At 38.7% G+C, this 14,857-nt stretch overlaps 1 protein-coding gene across 7 annotated transcripts in view; it reads left to right on the forward strand.

Annotated features, from left to right (window-relative positions):
- Window positions 1-14,857, forward strand: part of FNDC3A (fibronectin type III domain containing 3A) — a 111,811-nt gene that overhangs the window by 73,563 nt on the left and 23,391 nt on the right. For all 7 annotated transcript variants that reach the window (XM_021528415.2, XM_021528414.2, XM_077781402.1 and 4 more), the window contains 7 exons: window positions 2,105-2,262; window positions 3,425-3,484; window positions 7,453-7,591; window positions 8,045-8,098; window positions 8,687-8,811; window positions 11,982-12,156; window positions 12,756-12,842. In XM_021528415.2, the coding sequence (XP_021384090.1) occupies window positions 2,105-2,262; window positions 3,425-3,484; window positions 7,453-7,591; window positions 8,045-8,098; window positions 8,687-8,811; window positions 11,982-12,156; window positions 12,756-12,842 (798 nt within the window). The remainder of the gene's footprint in view (window positions 1-2,104; window positions 2,263-3,424; window positions 3,485-7,452; window positions 7,592-8,044; window positions 8,099-8,686; window positions 8,812-11,981; window positions 12,157-12,755; window positions 12,843-14,857) is intronic.

A 14,857-nucleotide genomic window follows, 5' to 3' on the forward strand; every position in this document is an offset into this window, starting at 1 on the left:
AAATGAATCAGTAGGAGATGAGGAGAACAGTGAGAATTATCAGATTTTATAGGGGAGGGGAAACTCAAATGCTAGCAGTCTTAGCTGGTAGTAAGAGAGACACTGCCTGGATACTAGGGAAAAAAATTCAACTGTTAAAGTAGCTAAACCTAAGAACAGATCATCCTAAAATAGATCTAACAGTCCTGAAGTACAGTAGGTCCTTGGGGAGCCTGCATTTCTTTTCCTCTGGATCTCCTGCCACTTGCTGCAACTCGGGAGGGTGGGGTAAAGACTGGCCAGGGGGGGAACTTCATCAGATGCTTCCCACAACTCCAGAGACTTACAGAAAAACTAGAATTTTACTGCAGTCGTTATAGATAGTGTTTGTCTAGTTGGTGATTGCATCAAGATAGTCATGGAACTTTTCTTAACCAGATTTTAAAGAGAAACTTCAGTGTTTAGTCATACCAACATTTGATCCCTTTTAGGATATGATATACAGTCCTATTAGTGCATAACAGTTTAGTGACATTATTTCCAAGACATTAAGGCTCACATAGTGTGATTTTTCTTCCTTTGTGTTTGCTATCAATAAGTCATATCCTCTCTGCTTCATTCTTGAAGCTGACCTATTCAGTTTTTCAGTTCAGTAGATGATAGTAATTTGAGAGCATGAGTTGTGAAGATAGTTTTTTGATTCTGATACTCTGATAATAGATTTTCAAAAGCAATTATTCCCAAAATAGACATACACTACAGTCATATTGTAAAAGTGGTAATTTCATATAATGAAATGTGTTTTGAGTTCTCTTATAAATTATTGGAAACAGTAGGTGGGTACAACATATAAACCACAATAGCAGATGTGCAATACTTATGAACTGCCACAAATTTCTAGGCATTCTTCTATAACAGATCCTAAAAATTTGTAACCACCTGCATGCACCTGTGCACTCACCTACAAGGGACACAAGCATCCTCAGCCCCTTGCAGCACATATGGTTTCAGACATCGTCCACTCTTTTGGGAGTGTGGGTGCCTCTAGTCACGTGTCTCCTTTGGAAAATGTGGCTGCTTCAGTAGCTTTGTGTGTGACTGCATTGTTCCCTAGAATCTATTGTTCCCTACAATCTGCTAATCCAGACCATTGAGAAGGCTCTCCACCAGGTCACATGCACTCACCTGGGCTGCAAATCCATGCCTGCTGTGCCCCAAGATGCTGTTGCATCAGCTGGTGTGCATAGCATCCATCAGGCCTGGATTGAGGCAGCAGTGGCTGGCAGGACAGTTTCTTGCACTGTCAGGCCAGATTTTGATCATCGCTCTGTTCCACTACAGCATCTCTTACTCACCTCCCCCATTACCAATTTTCATGCTACCTCTGCACTTGTAAAGCTGGTGGCTTCTGTGTTTCAGGAGTCTCCTGTGATTCTGTTTCCGTTTAACCCACCTGGGGGTCACTGCCCTTTGGCACGATTAGTCTGCTGGGACCACTTGTTGGAAAGTTGGAGGTCACACACACTGTGATTTCCACATACTCCACACACATACTGTGACACACATACTCCTATTTCTGTCACACCAACTGTTCTTATCCAGGCCTTTTTGCAATGGGTAGGGTGCTCAGGCAGACACCACCACAGAAATTCTTCAGGTTATTGTCTCTATGTGTATGTACATGGACTTTTTAAACATGCCTTCATCTCCCTATATTACATAAAAAAGAAGAAGGTGTTTAAAAAGTCATCATGCCAATGGCTTCCAAGAAAAAGGTGCTAGAAGCATGTTTTAATGAAGTGCCCGATGTCCCAGGATGTGCTTTGCCATCCCTGGCCAACACTCTGGTCCATGTTTCAGCAGCCCACTGGGTGGCGTTATGTACCAACAGGCATCTCTGCCCGCAGCCTCCTGCCTGGCATTGCATTTTTCTCATGGCATTCCTTGCATTTCCAACCTGATTTCATCTGTAAAATTAGTTAGTAGCTAGCGTATCAGTATAAATACTCTGATGTGCTAATGCTGTATGATTTTCCTTTCTCTTCTTTGATCCTTTGTGGCAAAATAACATTTACATACAATAGCATTTAAATGGCAGAGATCTCAAAACTTTGTGTTTGTACAGGTATCTGATATTCAGGCAAGAACAGCCCTGCTGATGTGGTCCCCTCCATCCAGTGATACCGGAGAAGACACAGACAAGAATGACATGCCAGAGGTTTATACTTATGAAGTGATGATTTCAAGTACTGGAAAAGATGGAAAGTACAAAACTGTGTACATGTAGGTGTTGGCTATTTTTATTTGGTCACTGCTGCACTGAAATATGTGTCTTAAAACCTCATTAAAAATCTGCTTGTTTCCAGAAAGTTAAATCATTAGGAGTTTTGTGTAACTTCTGTTTTGAAATTAGCTACCTTTTTTCAGTAGTATTTGTTTCATTTTATTACTGAAGTCTCTGCCATCAACTGGAATGTAAAGATTTTGTTCTTACATGTTGGAGGCATATTTTAATACCACTTTTGCTGTATTTCAACCAGCTGCACTAGTCACCATGAGTTCTCACACAGTGAGACATACAAGTAGTGAGAAAAATAAATGGTATTTATTACTTTTTATATCAGCACATGCTTCTCCTCCCAGTAAGGTTATTCCTCCTTTCACTAAAATTGATCTTGGTAAGAGACAGTCTTATGATATGAAAAGAAAATAAGCAAATTCACAGAGAATGCAACTCATAGCAGTAGCAAAGCAAACAAAACTGTTCAGTTAATTCCTAACAAAATACTTTTCAGACATTTTTTTGCAATTTGGAGAAATAGGACAGCAAAATATAGAATTAAGGGTATAGAGTTCTCTAACAGTTATAAATCTTTGTGTCTAGCTAGTTTATCTTGGTCACCTTCCATGGATTTCATGCAATTGAAAGTTGAGTATCCCTATTCAAGAAACTAGCAGCAGAGAAATGACCTTTGCTAAGATAAGCTGATGTTAGCAAAAGCAGACTAACAGATGTTATTTTGGTGCCTTTTCTCTTTCCTAGGCTCTAACAAGTAGGTATGTGCAGTCGGGTACAGTTTATATAATTGTTTTTGCAAGGCTGGACTGAGCTGCTGTAGGCTACAATAATTCAGTGGTTTTTTTGAGTAATAACATACATGCATCCACATGCAGCTTGTCCTACTAAGTAAAGAAGAAAATAATTGCTACTCTTTAGAAAGCAGCAAAGTGCTCCAAAACCACCAGGGCAAAAGGACCCAAATAACACAAGAATCCTCTAAAATTCATAGATAAATGCATTTACACATTGCTGTATTTAGAAAAAGAGAAACTCTTAGCAAATATATTTCATAGAAGGTGTGTTGAGTTAGATGATACACATCTTTTTTTACAAATGTATGGAATTCTGAAACAGTCTTTAAAACAAACTTGTATCTCTTTCCAGTGGAGAAGAAAATAAAGTTACTGTAAATGATCTCAGGCCAGCAACTGATTACCATGCAAAGTGAGTATCTCACTTTCTCTTCATCAAATTCAGTGGAAATGTTTTAGAAGTTTCATTGTGTTGCCTAAGTCTTCAGAGATGGTCTTAACCACTTCTCACCCTCTTTTGAGTCACAATCAGCATTTTTGACTTAGCTAACCACTGAGTCCATGTTGGACAACATAAGACAAGATTGGTGCACATTCATCCTACATTCATGGTCTTTCCTTTATGTTAGCACAGTCACCTTTTTCTGACCTTGGAGCCAGGCACAGATGCTGCTTTTAATTTCCACAAGCAGCGAAGTATCTTGCCCTGGAAGATGCTGCCTCTGCTTGGCCACCTGGAGGTCATATCATGCTACTTTTGCTTGGCTCCAGTAGGTCAGTAAACCTGACCCCATACACATGACAAAATGTGCTCAGTGTAATTCTACCCTTGTAGCAGAATTGACTACTTCAGTAGATCAGAAGAAATAGCATAGGATAGGGAAGATGTGGTTAGGTGTTGTTCTTCCCCCTCTTTTTAAATATTAGAGGGTCATCCGGAGCTGAACTTGGCAAGGTATGCAAAGACTAAGGGCTTCTATAGCTTTGCCAGCCAGAAACAAAGGTCAGAGGAAGTGTATCCTCCCAGACAAACACAACTGGAAAACTGATAACTATGGATGACGAAGACGCTGAGGTACTCAACAACCTTTTTGCCTTAGTCTTCACTGGCAACGTCTCACACCTCTCCAGTGGATGGGCAGCAGCATGGGGACTGAAGGGAGAAAAGTCCCTCCCATAGTAAGAGAAGAACAGGTTTGAGACCACCTGAGGAACCTGGATGTAAGTCTCCATCTGATCAGATTAATCCCAGAGTCCAGAGGGAATTAGCTAATGTAGTTGCTAAATGACTCTCCATCATATTTGAAAAGTCATGGCAATCAGGGAAAGTCCTGTGTGACTGGAAAAAGGAAAACAGTGCACCAATTTTTTTAAAGGTTAGGAAGGAAGACTGGGGGAACTACCAGCCTGTCAGCCTCACTTGTGTGCCTGAGAAGATCATGGAACAGATGCTTCTAAAAGCCATGCTAAGGCACATGAATGACAAGGAAGTGATTCAGGACAGCAAGCACAGCTTCACTAAGGACAAGTCCTGCCTGAAGAACCAAGTGGCCTATGATCAAGTGACTTGTATCAATGGAAAAGGGGACTGTAGATGTTACCGGTCTAGACTTCTGTAAGACCTTTGAGATAGTCCCCCACAGTATCCTTCTTGATGGATGAAGAATTGGTTGGATGGTCACATTCACAGAATAATGGTCAGTGGCCCCATGTCTAGATAGAGATTAGTGACTAGTGGTGTCCCACAGGGGTCTGTCTTGGACCGGTACTGTCAAATATCTTCATCAGTGACAGAGACAGTAGGATTGAGTGAGCTTCTAGCAGAAAAGACCAAGCAGTTGCAGTGTCAGCCACAAAGTGGTGCAGTTGACACACCTGAAGGACAGGATGCCATCCAGAGAAACCTGGACAAACTTGAGTAGTGAGGCCATGGGAATTTCATGAGGTTTAACAAGGCAAAGTGCAAGGTGCTACCCTTGGGCCGGGGCAGCCCTGGTATCAAACAGGCTGCAGGATGAAGGAATCGAGAGCAGCCCTGCCAAGAAGGATGCAGTGGTCCTGGTGGCTGGAGAGCTGGGCATGAGCTGACAACGTGCACTTGCAACCAGCCCAAAAAGCCAGTTGGGTCCTGGGCAGCATCAAAAACAACATGGTCAGCTGGGTGAGGGAGGTGGTTCTGCCCTTCTGCTCTGCTCTGGTGAGACCCCACCCAGAGTGCTACGTTCAGCTCTGGAATCCCTATCATTAGAAGGACAGTCACCTGTTAGAGTAGCTCTAGAGGAGGGCCACAAAAGATGTTTAGCCTAGAGAAAACTCAGTACTTAGAGGGCCTCGAAGATGGAGACAGACATTTTAGTAGGGCCTGTTGTGATAGGACAAGAGATAATGGTTTCGAACTAAAAGAGGGTAGATTTAGACTAGATATATGGAAGAATTTTTTTTCACTGAGGGTGGTAAAACACTGGAACAGCTTGCTTAGAGAGATGGTGGATGCCCCATTCCTGGAAACCATTTACAGAGAGGTTGAGCAGGGCTCTAAGTAGCCTATTCTAGTTAAAAAATTCTCTAGTTTTTGCAGGTGAGTTTGGACAAGTTGACCTTTAAAGGTATCTTCCAACGCAAACTACTCTGTGATTCTTGGTTTTTAAAAAATAGCATAAATACAGCAGTTTACAAATAAATAACATTGCAAAGGCAGAAATGAAGGCCTCCTGAGAAGAAATGCCTTTTCAGGAGGTAATGGAAAGTGTAGAATACCTTCTTAGACATGACTGAATGTCCTGCCTCTCTTGATTGTGTGGAGAATTCCAAGATTCCTGTGTACTGACGAAGGGAAGCAATTTAGAGGCAGATGGTAGGAAGCACAGGGAACAGAAGTGTGTCAGAGAATGATTCCCAGTTAACAATGTTCTGCCTCCTTCCGCATCAAGTTTAGGGTAGGATTTGCCTTGTACTATAGCCTTTTTGACATTTGCTCAAGTGAGAGAGCTAGGTTCCCAGCCTTTGGTGTGGAAGGGTCTACACCTCCCAGAGCTGTTTTCCAGAGTATTGTCTTGGTTGTCAAACTGTAAGCAAAAGAAGGTTGGTCTGTTCTTATCACAACTCTCATTTAATTTGAGCCCCTGTATTGCCTGGAGCACAAGGTCAAGAGAAGGATGAATGGTAAGTTGGCTCTAAGCTCTTTCATATGAAAGTGTTTACCAGTGATTTTGTTCCTCTTTTTAGTAGCATTTGCATATTTTATCCAACAAGTTTAAAGTTGAAAATTTGTGGAGAATAAGGGTCAGTGCCTAGAATTTTTTTTTTCTATGTCTTCTTCTATCATGATGCATTCTTATTTTTTATTGCTTATTCCTGGTTGTTGGAGGCAGTGTGTGGGAATCAATGGCTTGGCCATCCAAGCTCTTCCTAAACAGAGTTCTGCCAGTATGAACACTGCAGAAAATCAATAAAGACTGCAATGACTCAACCACCAAGATAATTGACATATTACATATTTGCAACTGTATGCAAGCACAAACAACTTAGTGTTCAACTTTAGTCACTGTTTGAATGTCTTCTGTTTGTGAAATCTATAAAGCCAAATTTCCTGTGACTTGCTGTTCATGCATCAAAAATATATTAGGATTTTTTTATCTTCTTAAGATAGCAACTCAGATCTTACCTTGGTAATCAGAGGAAAGGGTCTTTTGGAGAATTTTGGTTTTGGGCTTTTTTTCAAAGGAACAGATGAATAAGAAGAAAGTAATGTGCCATTTACCCTAAGAAGAGGAAAGGCATAGCTGCACAGCTTAGGGGGCAGGCGGAGACCAGGTCATTATAATGTATTTCCTTTTGGAGACAAGCCTTTTGAAAAACAAGCCATTTCTCTTTGAGACAGATGCAAAATTCACTCTTTGGAAGTATGTGGAGAACTAATTCATAGCCTTACTAAAGTAAAGGACAAGGTGGACACACTCAGCAGGACGCTCATTTGAGTGCAGAGGATACTCTGAAAATACATCAACAGCTTTGTTGTGCTCATCTGATGAAAGCACTTGCAGAAGAATTATTCATAATATAAGTTTATATCTCTACAACAGATAGTGAGGCTGCAAAATGCTGCCATTATTTTCCAACCACAGTACAGTTAATAACAGACATATTTCAAATATAATTGCAAAACTAAAGCCGACTCATGATAATGATGTACATCCAAAGTAAAGGACTCTTTTCTTTCTTATTGCTTCTATTGACCAAGATGTTTCCCCCAGATTTTCATTTATAACAGTGATATTTTAATAATGAAGCAGCAAGGCAACAACTTAATTCCAAATGCTTGGTTTTCTGTGGAAACAATACAGATTTTGAAGCATAATGTTATTGACTCTTCCACTTTAGAGTCCAAGTAGAATGCAACTGTGTAAAGGGAAGCCCTTCAGAAACAGAGAGTTTTACCACAGCAAGTTGTGAACCGGATACTCCAAATATGCCCAGGATAACTAATCGGACCAAAAATTCTCTTACTCTTCAGTGGAAGGTAAGGATTGCTTTACAGCCTTTAAAATAAATATTTTAAACTCTTCAGAATTGTTGTGGATTTATCAATAAAATACCAGTTTATTGAAACTGAAATTTTTGTCAGACCTACTCATTTGAGTCATAGTTCCCTGACTGGGAATAGATTTACTGGATTAAATGTGGGCTTGAGTGAAAAGAGAAGGATTCACAGAAAAGCAAGGAGTCTTTCAAGGTAAAATTACTGAGTTCAGTACCCACTGCATTTCAATGACTAAATAAGAAAAAAAAAACCATAAACATGGAACAAGCATTGATTGTATGGCAACTAAATTAGGACTATCTTGGCAAGTGAAACAATTATATAAGGGGAGAATTATTTGTCTTCCACTGTTCTTACAGTTTGGCCCACACATGCATTTTTAAGTGGTCTTGTATCCAGTTAGAATTCTAATTTTCTTGTTTTATATTACAGGCATCTTGTGATAATGGTTCCAAAATCCACAGTTACCTTTTAGAATGGGATGAAGTAAGCAAGTTATTCTATTGGGTTTTTTTTAAGTAGCTGTATGTGAATGTGCATGATAAGTTGTGTGAAAATTAAGATTTCTGATTATAAGCGTGTGACAAATATGTGATTCCTGAAACAATTACTAAAATACAGTTACTGCACAGTTTTTTTTCTTGGGAGATATAAAATGAAAGAATCCTAATTGCATGATTCTGCCACTCTTAATAGTAGCTTAATAGTGTAGTCCAATACTATGTTCAAGAGCTGACGTGAAAGCTGTAACAGTCTTTCTTTTTTAATAAATGGGTGGATCAGCTATGGCCCTCAATGATCTTGCAGTCTCTACCTAGACAGCTATCCTGAGATGGTAGAGGTGCAGTATCTTCATGTCTTTTATTCTTTCAGCCCTAAGAAACTGGGAAATGGAAAGGAAGGAAAAAACCTGCTAATTTAATACAAAGTTTCATATGCTACTGCCTCACCATATGGAGATTCTTGAGTTGTATTTAATTTCAAAAAATTATTTTATTTCATGTTTATGTGTATTTTAATTGATGGATGCATATGTAATAAGGTGAATAATATTATTAACTTATTACTTTTTAGGGAAAAGGAAATGGAGAGTTTTGCCAGTGTTATTATGGTCAACAGAAGCAGTACAGGATCACTAAACTATCACCAGCAATGGGGTACACCTTTAGGCTAGCAGCCAAAAATGACGTGGGAATGAGGTAAATACTATTACATACATAAATATGGAATGCATATACATGCATGTGCTACTTTAGGAAAAACATGTGGTGCCATTTAAAGAAAAAGGTCTTTTGTCAAAGTGGTCTGAAAAGGAATATAAAATATATAATATTTCAGTTGGAAGGCACCTACAGTGATCATGTAGTCCAGTGCTTAGTTAATTCACAGTATGTGACTGGATTATTCTATTTGCAGAAAGCCTTTGTGCTATTGTGAGATTGTCCCTTCATCTGTCTGTTAGTCTCCCATTACCCTGGGAAATAGACAGAATATGACATTACCATGTCAATGAATTCTTTGGAAGTTCTAGCCTTTATTATCAATGCTTAGGATATGTGGTTCTTGCTTTTAATTGCTACTTTTCAGATGTTATAGAACACCAAACTTTATTTTGAATTTTTGAATTAATGACATGTGACTTCAGTGGAGAATATAAGTAAGAACTTGGAAAAAAATATTTTGCAAAGTTATGCTTGTATTACTGGGTGCATTAGTTCTTGAGTAGGCTTCTTTGTCATCAGGCAAAGTAGATGCACCTGACTAACAATCACACTACCAGAGCTCATTTCCTCTACAGCAGACTCCTGGTGTCCACACTACCTAGTAGTACTTGGACCTTGGGGTCCTGTGGGGCATAAAAATGGAGTTTCCCTCACCATCAGCATAAAATTGCTTTTTGTGTTCATTTTTTTAAATTCAAATATTATTAACATTGTGCTGCAGCTCACTAAAGTGGTGTTTTTATAGCATGAAATAGAGAATGTGTGTTGTGTGTCCATCTTCTGGCAGAAGGAGGTGCTTGAAGCAACAGTGCCTGCTTGGCCAGTGTTAAAGAACAATGTAAAGAGTAGGGAGCCAGACCCGGGTCACAATTCATGCTGGGCAGAAGGAATCTGCTGCAGACTGTTAAGTATGTGAAAAATACAGCTGGCTGAGGAGATCTGAGGCATGTGCTGGGAGGCTTTGGAGAGTAATCAGGGAATGCATTGCACAGAGTGCTTGTTCCTATGTCTTTCCTTAAGTACCTGCTTTCTGCTACTGTCAGAGGACACTGTAGTTGACTAGAATGACTTTTGGTGTGCTCCAATAGTCTTTATTACATTACTGCCTTCTGGATGATGTTCCTGGCATTAATTATTCTCTTGAGTTGCTCCTGGACTTTGTCTTGTTGAGATTCAGTTGGAGCTGTTAAAAATAAAGACAGGAAGGGAGCTGGCAGTTAAGCAGGGTCCAGTGCTTGGGCTCTCTTCCTGTTCCCCTTTTACATCTGAGTGTAGCTGTACCCTCTAGGAATAGCTGCACATATTATAGATTCCTCCAGTGTAAGCTTTGAAGACACTGATCAGTTAAGTACCCTTCTTAAACTAATCACACTGAATAGATTTTTAAATCAGTATTTAATAATCTTATGAAGATGTGCTTTACTGTCTTTATGGTATTATTTAATTAAGAAGTCTCTTGAAATAATATTTATTAGTGTAGAGTGCCTGTTTATCCCCTATGAAGAATGTTGAGAACATTAGGCATCCGGAAACAGAATTTTGTCTAAATAATCTTACCACAAAGAACAGATTTTTTTTCTCTGAGTTACTAATGTTTAAATTTAATTCTAACCTACATGAAACAGTGGCTAAAAAAACTGGAAAAATAAAATCTGTTTTCAAAGATAATACTGTACTTCTGAGGGAATTGTTTAATAGTCATTCAAATATGACTATGGCTGGAACTCTTAGTTTATTTCAGTATATTTTGGAGTGGTTCAAGCAAGTTGAGAGATTAAATCTTTTTGAGATGTGGGTTTTTTTACCTTATATCTACTTGTTTTGAGAAGAGTTAGATATACTACTTGTATCTAACCTCTCTTCATGCTTTCTTCAGGCTGCCTACAAAATGTTGATTTTTTTTTTTAGTAAATATATTGTAGGTATCACTTGATTTCCATTCCAGAAATTTTCTTGCTTGTGACTTCTTCCAAGAAAAAAAATTACTACTACCATAAACTTAGAAGTTTTCTCTTTTTTTTTTACTTTTTCCCTTCTTGGTGCACACCTCTTTGGCAGTTCTCACAAACAATATGTCTGTTTTCCGTGCTATCAACACTCTTCATAATGTGTTGTCTGTAAGATGTTTTCCTTTAAATGCCAAAAAAATACCACAATGCAGACCAAAATTATAACATGTGTATCACTATAACATAGGTTGAGTAAGAGAGAAAGTGAAATTGAGTTACCTTTTTATTTAGATTTTTCAGGCAAGTTTCAAAACACATGGGATATTTAACTGGTGTCTTTGTTTAAGCTATAACAGAGGGTTTTATTTTCAGGGCTTCCTGATGGTCACTTAGGTAATCCTCAACTTTTAGATTAAAATTACATCTTTTAAATTAGTTTCATATGGTTAAAAAAACTAGATTAGCTTTAGGCTTGTGGTTTTTCAGATCTGATGTAAAGCAGCAAAGCCACATGAGAGCAGGTGGGGCTTTTGTCTAGCTGGATGCATGTCATGCTGACTTTTGCATCTTCCTGTTTCACAGTAGCTCTTTATATGTAATGTTTGTATTTTCACCACAAGATGTATCTAATCTAAATCAGATAAGGATAACAGTTGTCTTAGGAGATTTACTGGTATACACTCTACTTCTTTTTCTGCAATAAGGCTTTCATTTTATCAACTCTTAAAGTAGCTCACCACTGAATGAGACTATTCTATTATTTTCTGAGTCTCTAGAGAAACCAGTACTTCAAAGTAAGCTCAGAACACATAAGTAAAGTTTGTTTTGAGGTCTTGCCTAAATGTTATGCCTTCATGTTTTCACTTTGAAAAGGAAGGACACTGTGATATTAGTATATTATTGCATATAGAGCTTTAGTGTTTTAGAATACTGAGTTAATATGAAAAAGCAAAATGTTTTGGTTATCAAAACATTGTAACTATACAAAAGAATCTTTCAATTTTAACATGTTAACCTTGTTCAGATGTCTGGTTACTGACAGACTCATGGGCAAGTTAAGCTGTTTGCATGTAAGAGCTTGCAATTTCCATTGTGCATATCTCCAATAAATTGTCATAGCTGTATTTAGTAAGAATTATGGTTTTTAGCTATTAATTATTGTGTCTAGTTAGTTTACATACTGTCTGTTTTAAACAGTGATTTTAGTGAAGAAGTCCTGTATCATACCTCAGGCACTGCCCCATCCACACCAGCAAGTCCTTTGCTGATTAATGCTGGAGTTACTTGGTTATCCCTTCAGTGGACAAAACCCTCAGGAACACCATCAGATGAAGGAATCTCATATATATTAGAGATGGAGGATGAGAACTCAGTAAGTTTAGAATACTTATTCTCACTATGTTTGATACATTATTGTATTAGTGTAGCAATGATTATTTTTGCTAGAATATTCTACAAGGAATTGTATTTTCTGAAATTAAGCTAATGATTGTCATTGCTGTGACCAGACCACCTAGCTTTCTTCTTTTAATTGTATTTAGTGTTATTAAGCCCCATTTCTGCCAAGATTTTTAAATTGCTTATAACTTTGTGAATTTGTGTGTGCAAGTTAAGCCTTGTAAGAGCTGGATCAAAGCAATTGCATCATGAAGTGTGATCCCTCTAGATGACATTTCAGACTAACAACATTTGTTTTAAAATCAGTACTGTTCTACGCTTGGAAGGTGTTAGTAAAATTTTCAGTGACACTGTATATGTCTTTCTTACTGATCTTTTCTCCTCTCCTGATTGGAAGATTGTTAATGAATTCACACCTCTTAAAAAAAACCTGTGTTTACTCAATGAAGGTGCACTATTTTGTTAGAGAAGCTTAATAATTACAGTTTGAAATAGTAATTTGTTTGTATGAAGTATGTTAGATCCTCTGGTCTGCAAAGATAATGTTTAAAATAATCCTATTTAATTCTGCAGGGATATGGTTTCAAGCCAAAATATGATGGTGACGATCTTACCTACACAGTGAAGAATTTGAGGCGTAGTACAAAATATAAATTTAGGGTAAGATTTTTTTCTTATGTTTGGGCACCAGACTAGTTTGAGATTGACTCAGAAGTGGGGAGGGCCTTTTTTAAGGAAAGTTGAATTTGATGCCAGTTTCTTACAATTTCAATTTCCTGACACTGTTGGCTGAACACCTGTATTATTGTTTCTGCAGATGCAATAAGAACCTCTGCAAGGGTGTAACACAGCTACGGGTATCTTGAAATTCTGAGTCAAAACTGTATGTTCTTAACAGCTGGGTTTTTTTATTTGTCTGGTTTGTTTCATATACATGGGTGATATTACTGAGTGTAGCTATGGGTTCTTTGACAGTAAACACAGTGAACAGTGTTAGGGTAAGGAGCAGCCTTGATACAAAAAAAAAATTGTTAGGAAGTTATCCATATTACCATAGTGCTGAGCCTGTTCTAATAAGCTTGAGGGCTGAACTTTTAGTTCAGGAAGAAGTCTGGCCAAATTATGAGCTTTTGGGTGTGGTTAAAAGGTAAAAAGAAGCATACTGGCCCTGGGAAGATCATCAAATAGCCACCAAAGACTACAAAAATTGCCAGGATAGGCAGAGTTGAAGTAAAGAAGGCTTAGGATCAACTAGAACTGAATTTGGCCAAAGATAACAATGACATAAATTGCTTCATCAGATATGCAAGAAGTAGAAGCACAGGGAATACATACAGAGGCCATTCCTAAACAGGGCAAAGAAGCAAGTTACTAATAATTCCAATAAAGCAGAAGTTCTCAGAACCTTCTTTGCCTCTGCCTTACCAGCATAACTGGACCCCAGATCACAGGATAAGGTAGCTGTGACAAGGCTGGGGCTTGGTCTCTTGGAAGGGCTCAGTCCGCTTCTGGATGTTAAGAGAAGTTGCTGACACTGCTGCAAGGCCCTTATCTATAACATCTGAAAAGTGATGCAGGTCAAGGGATATCCCTGATGAAAGAGGGCAAATATAATACCCCCAATCACAAAGAAGGGGCCCAAAAGAGGACCCAGGGAAGCACAAACCCATTAATCTTGCTTCAGTGCCTGGAAAAAAAACAGGAAAAGTTTTCCTAGGAAATACTACAAGCCAAACAAAGCAGGCAGTTGGGAATAGCCTACTCCAAAAGTAAATAATGGCTGATCATGTAAAGTAAGCCTGCTCGTGTCCTACATCAAGGTAACACTTCCAGTTGGTCCCAGGAGATCAGTGGATGTTCTTTACCTGAACTTCAGCAAGCATTCAGCAGTTTCCTACAGCGTTCTCTCTGGCCAAATTGGCAAGACACAAACTGGATAGGTGGTATGTGAGATGAGTAGAAAACTGGCCAACAGGCCGCACTGAGGGGGTGGTGAGCAATAGTTTCTAGTCAGGCTAGTAGCCTGTCTGAATTAGGAACTCCTAGGGATAGGAGATCCCATGTGGGAGCCCAGGGCACAGGGCTCCTAACCCCCAGAGAAGCACTGACTTTGACCCTCATTCAGGGAGAAAACTTCCAAGACTTCCAAGATGGACTAGAGTCCACAAAAGTGTGAAATAGATTCTAGAGAGTAGTATAGTATGTCACTTGGGTGAGAAATTTAGGTTTTTGGATTTTTAGTATGTTGTAGATGGAAACAAGATGGAGGTTTTAGGGCAGAAGCAAATTCTTTTTCTTCCTTCTTCTTCATGGATTTGGGTGATGTCTTGTAATTGGATAGAAAAGCTCACATTGCAGGCTTTGAGGGATCAGTTATTGGGTTAAAAGGGAAATTAATCTAAGTATAGATTATTTTATATATTATATTATATATAAATAATTGGATAGTTTAGTCTTAAAAGACCTTGTAACAAGAGATTGTTGGCCATTTTTGCAGTGCTTTCCCAGCACACAGAGTCTGGTATAGACAGCATACAAAACTTTAGATAAGATAATAATAAACAAGAAGCTGAAGACAAAAAAAGTCCTGTGTGTCACTTTTTCCTGACACAGAACCACTTCAGGAGGGTTTCACCCTGACAAGATAAATCCCCAGGGAGGGGCCCAGCATGGCA

Source organism: Lonchura striata, chromosome 2 (assembly GCF_046129695.1).
Source record: "Lonchura striata isolate bLonStr1 chromosome 2, bLonStr1.mat, whole genome shotgun sequence".
NCBI lineage: Eukaryota > Metazoa > Chordata > Aves > Passeriformes > Estrildidae > Lonchura > Lonchura striata.